Source organism: Poromitra crassiceps, assembly GCF_964638095.1.
Source record: "Poromitra crassiceps genome assembly, chromosome: 2".
Taxonomy (NCBI): domain Eukaryota; kingdom Metazoa; phylum Chordata; class Actinopteri; order Beryciformes; family Melamphaidae; genus Poromitra; species Poromitra crassiceps.
In genome coordinates, this window is record NC_139624.1 from 114,405,740 (window position 1) to 114,419,013 (window position 13,274).

Genomic DNA, 13,274 nt, shown 5'->3' on the forward strand with positions numbered 1-13,274 from the left:
TGCCCTTGTTCTGGTTCTCTGTCTGCTTCCTATAGCAGTGGATATGGAAAATTAAAATACCATGTTCTTTTGTGCTATGTAGTGGGGAAAAACAGGTTGACTATTGCACAACTGAGACAAGAGGATGAGTAGGGGTTCGGGGGAGGGTATTAGACCTTCAAAATAAAAGCCCAAAACACACATACCTTCAAAATTAAAGTCCATAGACCTTCAAAATAAAAGCAACAACACACAAACAACAAACCAGGCCACTCCGGCCCAGTTGTGTGTGTGATGTAGTGGGCCGGAGGCCCACCAAACTATATTATCAGGTAGGGCTGTCCCGGCGAGTCGACGTAATCGATGACGTCGACTACGTAATTACGTCGACACACGCTACGTGCCTCGACGCGTCACAATCGTCACAAAACAAAAATGATGGCAGCGATAGCCGGAGAAAGTAGTGGACGCATGGCTGTCTTGGCTGATCCACAAACTAGGGAAACAACCATAGGCAATGTTTGTCTAAGCATGATATATTAGCATTAACATGGAACGTGTTTCTGATAGTGGTAGTCACTTACCATTGACTTAGCGTAGTTTCTAAACCATCACCGTCATGTTGAAAGTAATTTCTGCACCGCAGCGAACATAACATTACACCATTTAACGGTGTTATTCGGCCGTTTAACGTTAACGTACATATTTCCGTTTGCTTTCACGGCTAACATGTAGAAAATTGATTAAACTAACGGTACAGACCATTGTTAGTCTGTTGCTGCTCACGTTAATTTACTGCATGCATCATTTAACGGTGCTATTCGGCTGTTTACATTCTTCTGTTTGCGTTCAAGGCCATGTAAGATGAGATCAAAACTAACGTTACAGACCATTGTTACAGTCTGTGACTGTTAGTCTGTAAATCGTTTGTATTATTTATTTCCTTACCCCCACACTGATGCAAACATACATTTGGCTGAGTTAGCTGCACATTACTCCAGTGATTAAATAAATCCATGTCCTGTAAAAATACTGATCCTCCTCAGTTTAGGGAAAGGGTTCATACATACAGTGATGAATCATGATGATGATCAATTTAATCTATGTGTCAGGTGGTCCAGTATTTTCGTGATGAGAGCAGGCAACTGACAAATAGGCAGGCACTATATTATAATAAGATTAATATTAATAATTAATATGATCATATCATAAGACATGGAAATTAGACTTAGACTAATTTTAAATATGTCCCTACAGTATTATATTATTTCTCTCTCTCTCTTTAACACATTGAGTGCCAGCGACGCCATATGGCGTCAAGAGAAATTTACCGTAGAGTGCCAGCGACGCCAAATGGCGTCAATAACTCCAAAATCATATTTTTCCATATTTGTGCAGTTTAAGGTCGTACGCAGTCTGTCAACATAATTTCCTTCAATGGATCTTACGGCGCCACCTTAAAAAATCGACGCGATCAAAGCGCGCCTCCCTCCCCCGACTCCTTTGTCTTGACTGAGTTTGTGAAATCGCTTCAGTCCCTTGGTGATAGCATATGGTAAGCATACGATAGATAGCATTTAGCGAACATTAGCATTGAGAATTAGCATTGAGCATTAGATAGTTATTAGCGGTATATTTAGATCAGATAGGTAGATAGATAGATAGATAGATTGATAGCATCAGATAGATTAGTTTGTGAGATTGTGGTGAGTGTTGAGCGTTTGGTGTATTTGAGGTGAGTGCTTGGGTGTTTGAGGTGTGTGAGGGCCGCGTGTGTGTGTGAGTGTTTGTGATAGCGTTAGGTCGATTAGTTTAGCAGGCAGCAGTAGTAGCGTTAGCGTATAGTAATTAGTTAGTGTAGTGTGTGTTTAAAAAAAAAAAAAAAAATACGTGTTTGTGCGTCTCTGTCTGTCTCTCTGTGTGTTGTGTGTGTGTGTGTGTGTTTAGTTGGCTAGTTGGCTAGTTTACGCTAGTCTAGAGCTAGATTAGCTGGTAGGGATGCCCAGGCGCAAGCGTCCCCAGCCTGCAGCTGGGCAGCTCACATTACAGCAGGCCCTGGACCGCGCTGTTCAGTCGAGAGGTCTCCCGGAGACGGACTCCGACGAGCCGGTCTCTTCGTCTGAACATGACGACACCAGGGATTCAGACTGGCAACCGCCTGCACCGAGTTGTGCCTTTTTGGACTCCAGCGATGGTGAGATCGATTTACGATCATCTGATATTGAAAACACTTTTTTCCTTCAATCATATATATCATATTTTTATAAACTCTCACTTTGGATACAGATGAGGAGGAGGAGACCCCTGAGATCCCAGTGGCGTCGTCTTCTAGAGGTAAGAACCTAGATATATATACGTTATTATTGATCCTTTGCAGGAAATTCATGTGTCAGGTATACAGCTAAATCTACATTTCAGGACAAACAGAACAATGTATCATCATCATCTTCATAGGAGAGCAAAAAGTAGCCTACTAAAAGTGACTTACAGTATATAGCAGTGATGCCCAACCAGTAGATCGGGAGAGAGAGAGAGACAGACAAACAAAGAGGGAGTGTGTTGTGGCGACTTTACTATGCAGGCTGGAAACTGTGTCTGTGTAGTATGCGTGTGTGCATTTGCAATGTTGAAACTGGACTGGTAGATCTTGGCAGACTGGCTTCTTGAAAAGTAGATCTTGGTTCAAAAAAGGTTGGGCACCCCTGGTATATAGGAACAGGCATTACTGGCCAGCAAGCAAGTAAAAAAGAAAAACAATGGAGGTACAAATGTAAAAAAAATAAACACACACACGCACACACACCTTTTATTATTCAGCCATTTATTTTCGTAAATAAAAGCTTGGTAAGAATAACAATCCTGAATTATTTAGCCTATTCTAATACCATGTAAAATATACAATTTCAGAGTTGGAGGACAACTCTGAGGATGACGAAAACCAAGGGGCTTCCTCCAGCTTCCCACGTCTTGCACGTTTGGAGTCCAGTGATGAAGGTGAGATCAAGGCCATTTTAGAATTCCAATTCAATCTGATAGTGAATGAAAACATAAACTTTTTTCCTTCAAGAAATTTCAATTTCATATTTTTATAAATTCACTTTTACGACAGAAGAGTCGGAGGATCCACCACCACCACCACCACCTTCTTCTTCAAGTGCAGTTGGGCGCAAAAGAGGTGGGAACCTTTTTTATTCAGTTTATTTTTGTCAACACAAGGCTTCTAATTATTGGATTTTGTCAAAAAGACAGCTTGTTTACATATCACAATTGTCTGAAGAAAAACCTTTTATTTCATATTATTTTTATTTTATTTTATTTTTATTCAGCTGGCAAGACTCGCCATCAGGAGGACCCGCCAAGCTGGCGGGAAATGGGTGACTGGAGCCCCAAGAGCTTGCCGTTCACTGGAGTGGCAGGTCCCAGCAACGCGGCATCAATCCAGTCCGACCAGCCTGTCGACTTCCTGGAGCTCTACCTCTGCGAGGAGCTGCTGCTGCTCATTGTTGAGCAGACAAACACTTATGCAGAACAGTGCATTGCTGTCCTCCATCAGCTGCGTCTCCCATTCTCCAGGGTAAATGCCTGGGTTCCGCTGACGGTGGTAGAGCTGAAGCGGTTTCTGGGTTTGCTCTTCCTCACTGGCCTCATAAAGAAACCCAGCATCGCAGAATACTGGTCTGTTGATGTGGCACTTGAAACGCCATACTTCAGAAGAACAATGTCACGGAACAGGTACCAGCTTATTTGGCGCTTCATTCACTTCAGTGACAACCGGGAGGTCGATGGCAGTGACCCGCTGCACAAAGTGCATCTCGTCCTGGACCTGCTCCTCTGCAAATTCAGGGAGATGTACCGGCCCTCACAGAACATCAGTGTGGACGAGGGGATGCTTCTCTGGCGCGGGAGACTGCGGTTCAAAGTGTACAACCCTGCAAAACCAGTCAAGTACGGGATCAAGAGTTACATACTCTGCGATTCTGAAAACGGCTATTGCTACTCCATGAAGCCCTACTGTGGAACTAGCAATACACTGCAGGACACCGTGCGCTTCCTGGTCGACGGCCTTTAGGGTTTTGGCCACCGCCTCTACATGGACAACTTCTACAATAGTGAGTCCATGTGTCGACTTCTCCTCAGCCTCCACATAGACTCAGCCGGCACACTCCGTGTGAACAGGGGAGAACCACCGTCAATCCGGCAGGTCAGCATGTCGGATCTGGCAGTCGGTGAACGACGCGCTCTCCACAACGACGCAGTGATGGTCCTGGCGTGGCGAGACAAGAGGATCGTCAGGATGATCACCACCTTCCACACGGATGACATGAGGACCGTAGAGGTGAGACAGAAAGGCCAAAGTGAGAGAGTCCCCCAACAAAAACCAGCATGCGTCGTTGCGTACAACCAGTACATGAATGGTGTAGATCGGCTAGACCAGAAGATCAGCTATTACCCATTCATCAGGAAGACAGCCAAATGGAGCTCCAAATTCGTGACGTACCTGATGGAGATCGCGATCAGCAATGCCTTCATCATATACAGGAAACGCAACCCAACGGCCAGCTGCAAAACGCTGAAAGACTTCACCCTGTCGGTGATAAAGTCCTGGACGGAGGCATCTGTTCCCCCCCCCCCTCCTCCCCCCCCCCCCCCCCCCCCTCCTCCGGCGGCAGGTGACCAACCTCCTCCTCGCCAAGCCACGCCCATCCACCCGCGGAAACGGTCCGCTTCCGCTTCCGCGACTGTGGACTTCGAAGGACATGTCCCACAGCCAGTCGAAGTGCCACCCACAAAGGACAAGGCGTACAGGAGATGTGCGCACTGTGCAGCGAAAGGACACAGAAAAGAGACTAAATATGTTTGCCCCAAATGCGACTACCTCCCTCTCTGCCTGTACCCCTGCTACTTCGAGCATCATGCCCAGTGACAGTTTCATCCTAAAGGTGATATATTGTTTCCCTATGTAAATAGACTTCAATATCCAGCATGACCCCATGAAAGTGAGCATTTTGATGTTAGACCAAGCTGTATACAGATAATTGTAGAAAATAAACAAAACATTATTTTCACATACTTTTTCCCGCAGGTAAACTAGACATTCTAACCTTTCATTTCAGCTATTGCATTTGGTTCAACTCAAAGGAGAATTCATTATTTGGCCTATGTTTACATAAACTTGTCTTGATTTCCATATATTTTGAAGGTCCATGTGAAGAAGATAAAACAGTGCAGGACATGTTGTGTTTTGAATATTGTTATTATGTTACACATCAAATGAAAGCTTTCAATGTGTAGTTTCATAAAAATAAAAATAAAAGTTGATATCTTCTTTCTTTGTGGAAATATGCACTTCATTATCCAGTATGACCCCATGAAAGTGAGCATTTTGATGTTAGACCAAGCTGTATACAGATAATTGTAGAAAATAAACAAAACATTATTTTCACATACTTTTTCCTGCAGGTAAACTAGACATTCTAACCTTTCATTTCAGCTATAGCTTTTTGTTCAACTCAAAGCAGAATTCATTCTGTCGCCTTTTCTAACATAAAGATGTGATTATCTCAGAAACTAATTTCACCATGCTTTTTTCGGTCGAAAACACTCTTTTTCAGAGGGGTGTATTTCCAAAATGGAACGGTTTATAAACACACTTTTTTTTTAAATGAAACAGAAGGGTTCAAAGTTTCATTGAGGCTATTGGTTGTCCATATAAGAACACAAAAAATGATATGGCTATATTACAATGCATTGCGGCCTATGTGGCACAGTACAGCACCTTTTGCCCAAGGGCCGTGGCACTCAAAGTGTTAATATTAATAATCGTTAGATTAATCGACTAATCGAAAAAATAATCGTTAGATTAATCGATAAGAAAATAATCGTTTGGGACAGCCCTATCAGACTAACTAGATTCTAGTTGAATACATTTGTTTTCACATCAGTTTGAGAACCATTTACGGCCTACTTAAGACAAATCACACCAGTTCAATGTACAAAATCTCTCTTTAATTATTAAGCCGGCATCCAAAAATCGAATTTATTCAGGATTTTTTTTTCTTTTACATATTCAGTAACAATAAAAGCAGAAAAAAGAGAGTATAACAGTATAAAACATTTGTCAAAATCATTTAAGTGTTCTGTTACAAAGACATTGTAGGTAGCAATTCATCATGAAATGGGGTAAATGAGACAAATCTCTATCGGCACATGTAAGCAAATACTCGACGTACTTGAGAAGATTTTGTAGAAAATTTAAGCCATCTCTCCTTAGTGTTGAACGGTGGATCGATGGTAGTGTTGTGTGTGTGATTCATACCGTTGTGATCCAAAGCTGGCCTTAAAAGTAACCATCCACCCTCAGATTCTGTTAACACTCTTATAGAGTACCCGCAGGGATGACATTTTTGTAGTCGGAAGGCAAAAGCCATGGACTTCCTGGATCTTACGGGGAAAAGTCAATGGGGTTTTAGAATGGGGATTTCACTTAAATGCATAAAATAAGGTCTGTAATTAACAAAGGTTTGTGAGAGCGGTAATTTGGGTTCAGCAGGATAATCTTCACAAACAAAATCACTTTTATGACTTTTGCATTTTTTTTAAATGCAATTTTTATAAAACGCTTCAAAAGGCATAAAAGTTATTCATGTTCGTGAAGATCTTGCTGAACCCAAAATACCACTCCCATAAACTTTTGTGAACTACAGATTATTTTATGCATTTAAGTGAAATCCCCATTCTAAAACCCCAATGACATTTCCCCATAAGATCCACGAAGTCCGGCTTCCGACTACAAAAATGAGTCATCCCTGTGATACCTCATGTCATGTTCAATGCATTGCAGAGTTATTTTGAGCATTCAGCTTTTGGTCATAATATGCAGCTGGCGAAAGAAATAGCGACAGAGGAGCAGGAGTTTGTTGAGTAGAGTCGCCTCCTTACTCTTAACACGTTTACTTGTGGCTGCAATGCATTCTGGTCTATGGATATTTGGCTTGTTATCATTGGGAATAAGAAAATCACACCGCCGAAACAACAAAACCAACCTAGAAACGCAAGGTACATCACCAACAGCTGTTTGTGAAACAGTTTTGCACTGTTTTAGGGCAGATTTTTTCCTTTAATGGCTGGCGATGCACATGTAAACTCATATCATACTGTAGGCATCACAGTCTGTGCTTCAGCCATTTACAATCATCATTGGAATGGTTCCCCTGGCAGACACAGAGAGAGTGAGTGATAAAGTGTGTGTGTGTGTGTGAGTTGGGGTGTGCATAGGTGCTTGGGTTCGTATACAATGTGTGTTAGCACGAGTGAAAGTTGGTGTTTTGGGGGAGAGAGAGAGCTGTGTTGTCGGGGTGTGTGTGGTTTTGAAGAAGGTGATGTAGTGTGTGTGTGTCGAGGGGGAGGGTGTGGTGCGAGGTTAGGAGGCAGTTTCTCCATTGGCGCTATCTTGCCGGGCTCTCCGGTCGTTAGGAGGCGTTTTCTCCATCTTGCTCCATCTTGCCAGGTTCCGTCCTCTGTGAAACGAGGAACGAGTCCCATACAGCCAGACACTGAAAGAGAAAACGCATCATTGTCATTGTCAACGTCCTCATCACAGCATGGTGGCTCAGTAAATGGCCTACATGGTAAATGGCCTGCATTTATATAGCGCTTTTATCCAAAGTGCTTTACAGTCAGTAGGTATATTCACCCATTCACACACCGATGGCGGCAGGTTACCACGCAGGGTGCTGGCACACCAACGGGAGCAATTTGGGGTTCAGTGTCCTGCCCAAGGACACTTCGACATGCAGACTGGAGGAGCCGGGAATCGAACCACCGACCTCTTTTATCCAAAGCGATTAGTGGACGACCCGCTCTACCTCCTGAGCTACAGCCGCCCAGTGCCCAGGCTCAGTGGCTAGCACTGTTGCCTCACAGCAAGAAGGTCCCCGGTTCGAAACCCCAGTCCGTCCCCAGTTGAACGTCTTGCCCAAACGTTTGCTGCAGTAACGTTAACGTTATTATTTTCGGTGTATTTTCCCCCCTGACAGCGCGGGGGGTTGACGCTTTTTCCACGACCACATGTCACTAATTGTCATTTCCACCATAAAGATGCATGTCAGCAGAATAACGTTATTTGATGGAGAGAAAACGTCTAGTGGAGTTTCACTAGCGTCAACGCTAACATTACTGAATGAGCTATAGGCACCTATCTGTAACGCAGACAAACAAACAACTGTTGCTAGCGCAGTAACTAGTTGGTTACTAACTTTCTGGTTAGCATTAGATGTGTCAGCTGCTGCTGGTCTCTGAGTTAGTTGATAACAAGATGTTGATTTCATCTGTTACCTGACTCCATGATAGTTCTGTAATTCTGAGGGATGTTTTAGATGTAACCGTGTGCAGTGGGATGTTTCCTCTTCACTTGATGCTGAACTGTAACACTAGCGTTAGGTGGTTAGCCTAGGCATGCTAGGTGTTGTCTGACAGTACTATTAATTGGTGTGTTTTCATAACAGTAGGCTACCAGACCATAGGCTCAGTGGGACAGGAGGGGTGAGAGTTTGGGTGGAGCTGAGCTGTGTGACTGGTGGAAGAGAACCTCCTTAGTTGGGACATATGTTTGACAATGTTGTTGTAGTTCCTGTGGATACTGTTAGTTATAATTGTTATACTGATCCCTTAACCTACTTGTTTGACTCGATAAAAAACATCTATATATTAATTGTGATTTATTATAGCCAGTAATTTTCACATGTCTCTGTTGGCATACCTACGTGGAACTTTATAACATCAGCCCAGAACACAATTCATGCATCATTAGGCCTACTGGATGTTTGGGAACTTGAGAGTGAAATGAGTGTGATGTACACACTGTCTGCCATTTTTTACATGAAAACCCATGTGAAGCGACGGCACGGTGGGGAAAAAGCGGACACTCCAGAAAGCCCGAAATAGCTAAAACAGGCCTCGAAACATTTTCAGTCAAAAGATTTTATTTTGCTTTAACCCCTGTAATCAATGCATAGCCTACAAATGGATCTGGCTCTGAATGTGCGCATGTCTTGTCATGTGGCGATGCAGCTCTCACCCTGACAGACAATCCGTCTCCCCATTTCTCCCAACTGGCATGTGTTGTATGGTAAAGAGTATGTGAATTGATACTTTTCAATCGTCAATTAGACCACTTCATGTCTGCATCTTTGGAACATGGTAAAAACTAAATTGTTTCGCATGTTTCATCATTCAGTGTGTGTGTATGCATGATGCAGTGCACGATGAACATGCAGGCAGGCAGGGAGAAAGAGAGAGACTTATATAACTACGTATATATACGGGCGAATGGGGCATACGTAGTACACACTGCAAATAACGTATTTTCTGCAATGTAGCGGTTCATATCCTCATATCTCATCCATAAATGAATGTGAATCCGTCTAGTCTTCCCCGGACTGCCTCGGGCAGCTTTGGCTTCCTCATCCGGGGTCTGTGAATCCAACAGGCATTCCGCCTCTGTTCTCGGCCGCGCAGCGCTTGTTCGTCCCTGGCCTGTTGTTCCTCTCTCTTCTCATCCGCTCTTCAATTTCGATTAGCTCTTGATCCGTTTTTGTAAACAAGTCGATAGTCGGGGGAAAATGGCCCCGGTGCGCGGTGATTCCTGGTAGACAATAGCCAGGTAGACAAAGGACTCAGCAGGAAACTCAGGAGACTTCAGTGGGACTTGGGGTGAGAGTTGGATTCACAGACCCCGGATGAGGAAACCGAGGCTGCCCGGAGGAGACTAGATGGATTCACGGTCATTTATGGATGAGATATTATGAGGATATGAAACGCTACATTGCAGAAAATACATTATTTGCAGTGTGTACTACATACAGAGGTCTGCATAACCAGGGGGAGGTGACGTTGCCTTTTCCCACGGTGTGCCGCTTTGATGGAAAAAAAAATGCTGCAGTAATATTTATTAGACGATAGGTGGCAGCAGATCACCTGAATCTGCTGAATCACCTGAAAAACCGATACACTGTGTGACCACAACACGGTTAAAATAGAGTGGCGCTGTCGACTATTCCTGTTCATTGACTCCACAGGAAGTGCCTGGAGTGAACCAAAGAAGAAGAAGGCTGTCTAACGTTAATGAATAAATAAATAAATAATAGTATTTTATGCCACGCAGCGCTGTGGAAATAGGCTACAGTGTGTGCTCATCCCTTTACAAGTCCAGTCACTATCCATCAACTTTGTAACACAACAGTGAAGGTAAGACATAATTTCTGCTTATGGACGGTAGTAGCCATAAAGTGAAGTGGCTAGCGAACATGTGGCTAATGGGAGTCCCGTGTAAACCGTAATATCTGTGTCGTTTCAACTTTGATTGAGTCCTTTGTCTACCTGGCTATTGTCTACCAGGAATCACCACGCACCGGGGCCATTTTCCCCAGACTATCGACTTGTTTACAAAAACGGATCAAGAGCTAATCGAAATTGAAGAGCGGATGAGGAGAGAGAGGAACAACAGGCCAAAAAACAGGCCAAAAAAACAACAAAAAAACAACAACAACCTTGTACCACTAACCTAAACTTGTACCACTGTTCCTTCAGAAGTTGTAGTTGTCATAGACTGTGCTCCATAGTTGATTGCTCTATTGCTGACAAAAAATGTGTTATTGTAAGTCGCTTTGGATAAAAGCGTCTGCCAAATGACGTAATGTAATGTAATGTAAATGTTTCCACCAGATTAAAGAAAACATTTAGGCCTATGTGATATTGACTGATGCGCGGTCATGCATCATGGTGTAGCTAATGCTAATCAATCTATAGTAGCTAGCTCTATTTTGGACTGGAGCTGCTGTATGGAGCTAGCTTGTCATCTGAGCCATGCTCTGTTTTCCAATCAGGGAATTAGGAAAACAAACGCGCACATTACATTAAAAAACACATCAGTCAACATCACACAGGGTCTTTTCTTTAATCTGGTGGCAGCATTTTTCAGTAAAACGTGAAACGACGACAGATAATGGTTTATAGTGGGACTTAACATAGGTTCCATAAAGATCAGGTTGTTTGTAAACAAACTGCTTCGGTTGCTAACAGAAAGAAGATGATGTATGGGCTTGTTATTATTTTATAATGTTAAACTCAGAGCATACATGTACAGGTTTGTACAGACAACAGATTTGTAATATTGATGGGGATATTCTGATGTTGATGTAGGTTACCAATAAGACATAACAAGTATGACTGAATATATTATGATTGACGCCCCCCTCCAAATTATTAATGCCATTAAATAGGAATAGGTATCTTTATAACAACGTAAGTATCATTTTAGGTCTATTAATAAGTATCAATAATAATAATAATTTAATTTATTTTTCAGTAAATCACAGCATCGTACAGCTCCATGTTCAACTGAGCAGAAGCAGCTGAGTCAGACAGCATTCTGAACATGATTGCTACAGACATGCTTCCATCAAGAACCTACTTCATGAACATGACGGAGGAAAAGTATGAAGACCTCAAATTGAAGTTGCCATTCTTGTCATCAGCTCAATCCATTCCTTAAAACCACATGGGCTACAGTGTCAATATTATTCTACACCCTGTTGCGGCCAACCAGCCTCTTCTGTTCAATAAAATCATGTTTCACTGATGGAAGTCTGATTGAAATGATGTAATCAGAAGTCTAACTAAGTGGATTGGTTAATTCAATTACTTTGATGTATGCCATGCAGAATAGTCACTGTTTGTTCAAATTGTCCTCCTGTATATATCTTATTGTTAGGCTACTTTACTTATAATTGGGAAACAGGGGAAATCCAGTTTGTGTATAGAAAACTTTATTCAAACCAAATAAATATGTTTACCATATTCCACACATTAGGCTACTTTGACAAAGTTTTGAGTTAAGTCCATTGTCTATTGAAAACAGTGCACCTTTTCAATCGAAAAGTGAGTCCCTTGTCTGCAGGGTGTTGGAAGGGTGGCAGGGTGAATTAGCAAAACAAAAGACTTTGGGGGAAGGGCATTGCTATTCACAATGTTCAAAGCAGCTATCAGCTGGGGAGCTATCAGCACGCACATGTGTTAATTAACAGCATACTCCCACATACATACTGTATCATCATAGAGGTTATTACATACTGTGTAATTTACAGTGGCTGCAGTTTAATTTAGCAGCAGTACGTGTTTTATATTTCATTCATTCACACTGTTGAGCCTTTCTTTAAGCTCAGTGATATGATATTGCAGTGTTTCAGATCAAATGATTGCCTTCTGTCAATGAGTATTTTTTGTTTCAACTTTCATTCTTGAAAATGCTCTCGCGTCTGGTCCCAGCACGGCAACTAGCTTGGAGGGTGGAGCGCTTTGTCTCACTGAAGGCTCGTCAGCAAGGGAGGACGGGTTGTCCTGAAAAAACAAGTCAAAACAGTCAAGAGAGTGCAGAGCCAGGTCCAAAAACATAATATGCACAACTTGAATGTAACAGCTTATTTCACAGTATTATTAAAGTGTAAACCAGGGTTCCAGACTAACTTTTCCACTGGTCCATATTGTAGCTGGGTAACTATACAGAGCTGAATGTTGGAGCTTCGCTGCAGAATAATATATGTGATTAGGTTGCGAGGGTGCGATGTCAACCAAATAGCCATTGCGGTGGTATTTATGAATTAATTGGTTTATGAAGTAGCTGCGATACTGTTTGGCTGCGACGCTGCACGTTCACAACCTGACAGCTGATCTCTGCACGAGAGACACCAGTGGATAGGCTACTAATACAGTACAGTCAAGCGGCTGAACTAAGCACTATAGGCTATCACTACCAGTAATATTGAAAGGCCAAAACAAATAACGTTAACGATACAGATCCTGACCAACAACGTGTGTGTTGCTGGCAGAAAACAGGCAGAATTACTGGCGGATAACGTTAGTTATCGCGTGGCTTTGAACCTAACGCTATTGGAGAGAGAGAAACACAGCAGCAGCATGGATGTAATGGAAGCGACTTCATGCAAATAGGCGAGTTGAATTCACAGTTGAAGACAGGAAAGAATGTGAAAAACATTTTCACAACACAAATGACTTCTGCTGAATCTGCTCCCTGGGGATGCTTGTTCAACAACGCCTGCACCTCCCCCGAGCGTTACGTTGAGTGGAATTGGCCTTTTTTATGATTAAATCTGCAAATTTGTAATTCAAACAGGTAATTAATCACAATGGTCTGATGTAGAAGGCCCAGAGGTCCGCCTCCCCTCCGCTATACTGCTTCTCTAACATACTTGGGTGCGCTTGTTTAATCCCGCGCACAC

General features: G+C 42.7%; 1 protein-coding gene across 2 annotated transcripts in view; it reads right to left on the reverse strand.

Annotated features, from left to right (window-relative positions):
- Positions 1–5,980: 5,980 nt before the first annotated feature.
- Positions 5,981–13,274, reverse strand: part of snx7 (sorting nexin 7) — a 184,573-nt gene continuing 177,279 nt past the window's right edge. For both annotated transcript variants that reach the window (XM_083653865.1, XM_083653864.1), the window contains one exon: positions 5,981–7,532. In XM_083653865.1, coding sequence (XP_083509991.1) covers positions 7,449–7,532 — 84 coding nt within the window. In that variant the 3' untranslated portion in view covers positions 5,981–7,448. The remainder of the gene's footprint in view (positions 7,533–13,274) is intronic.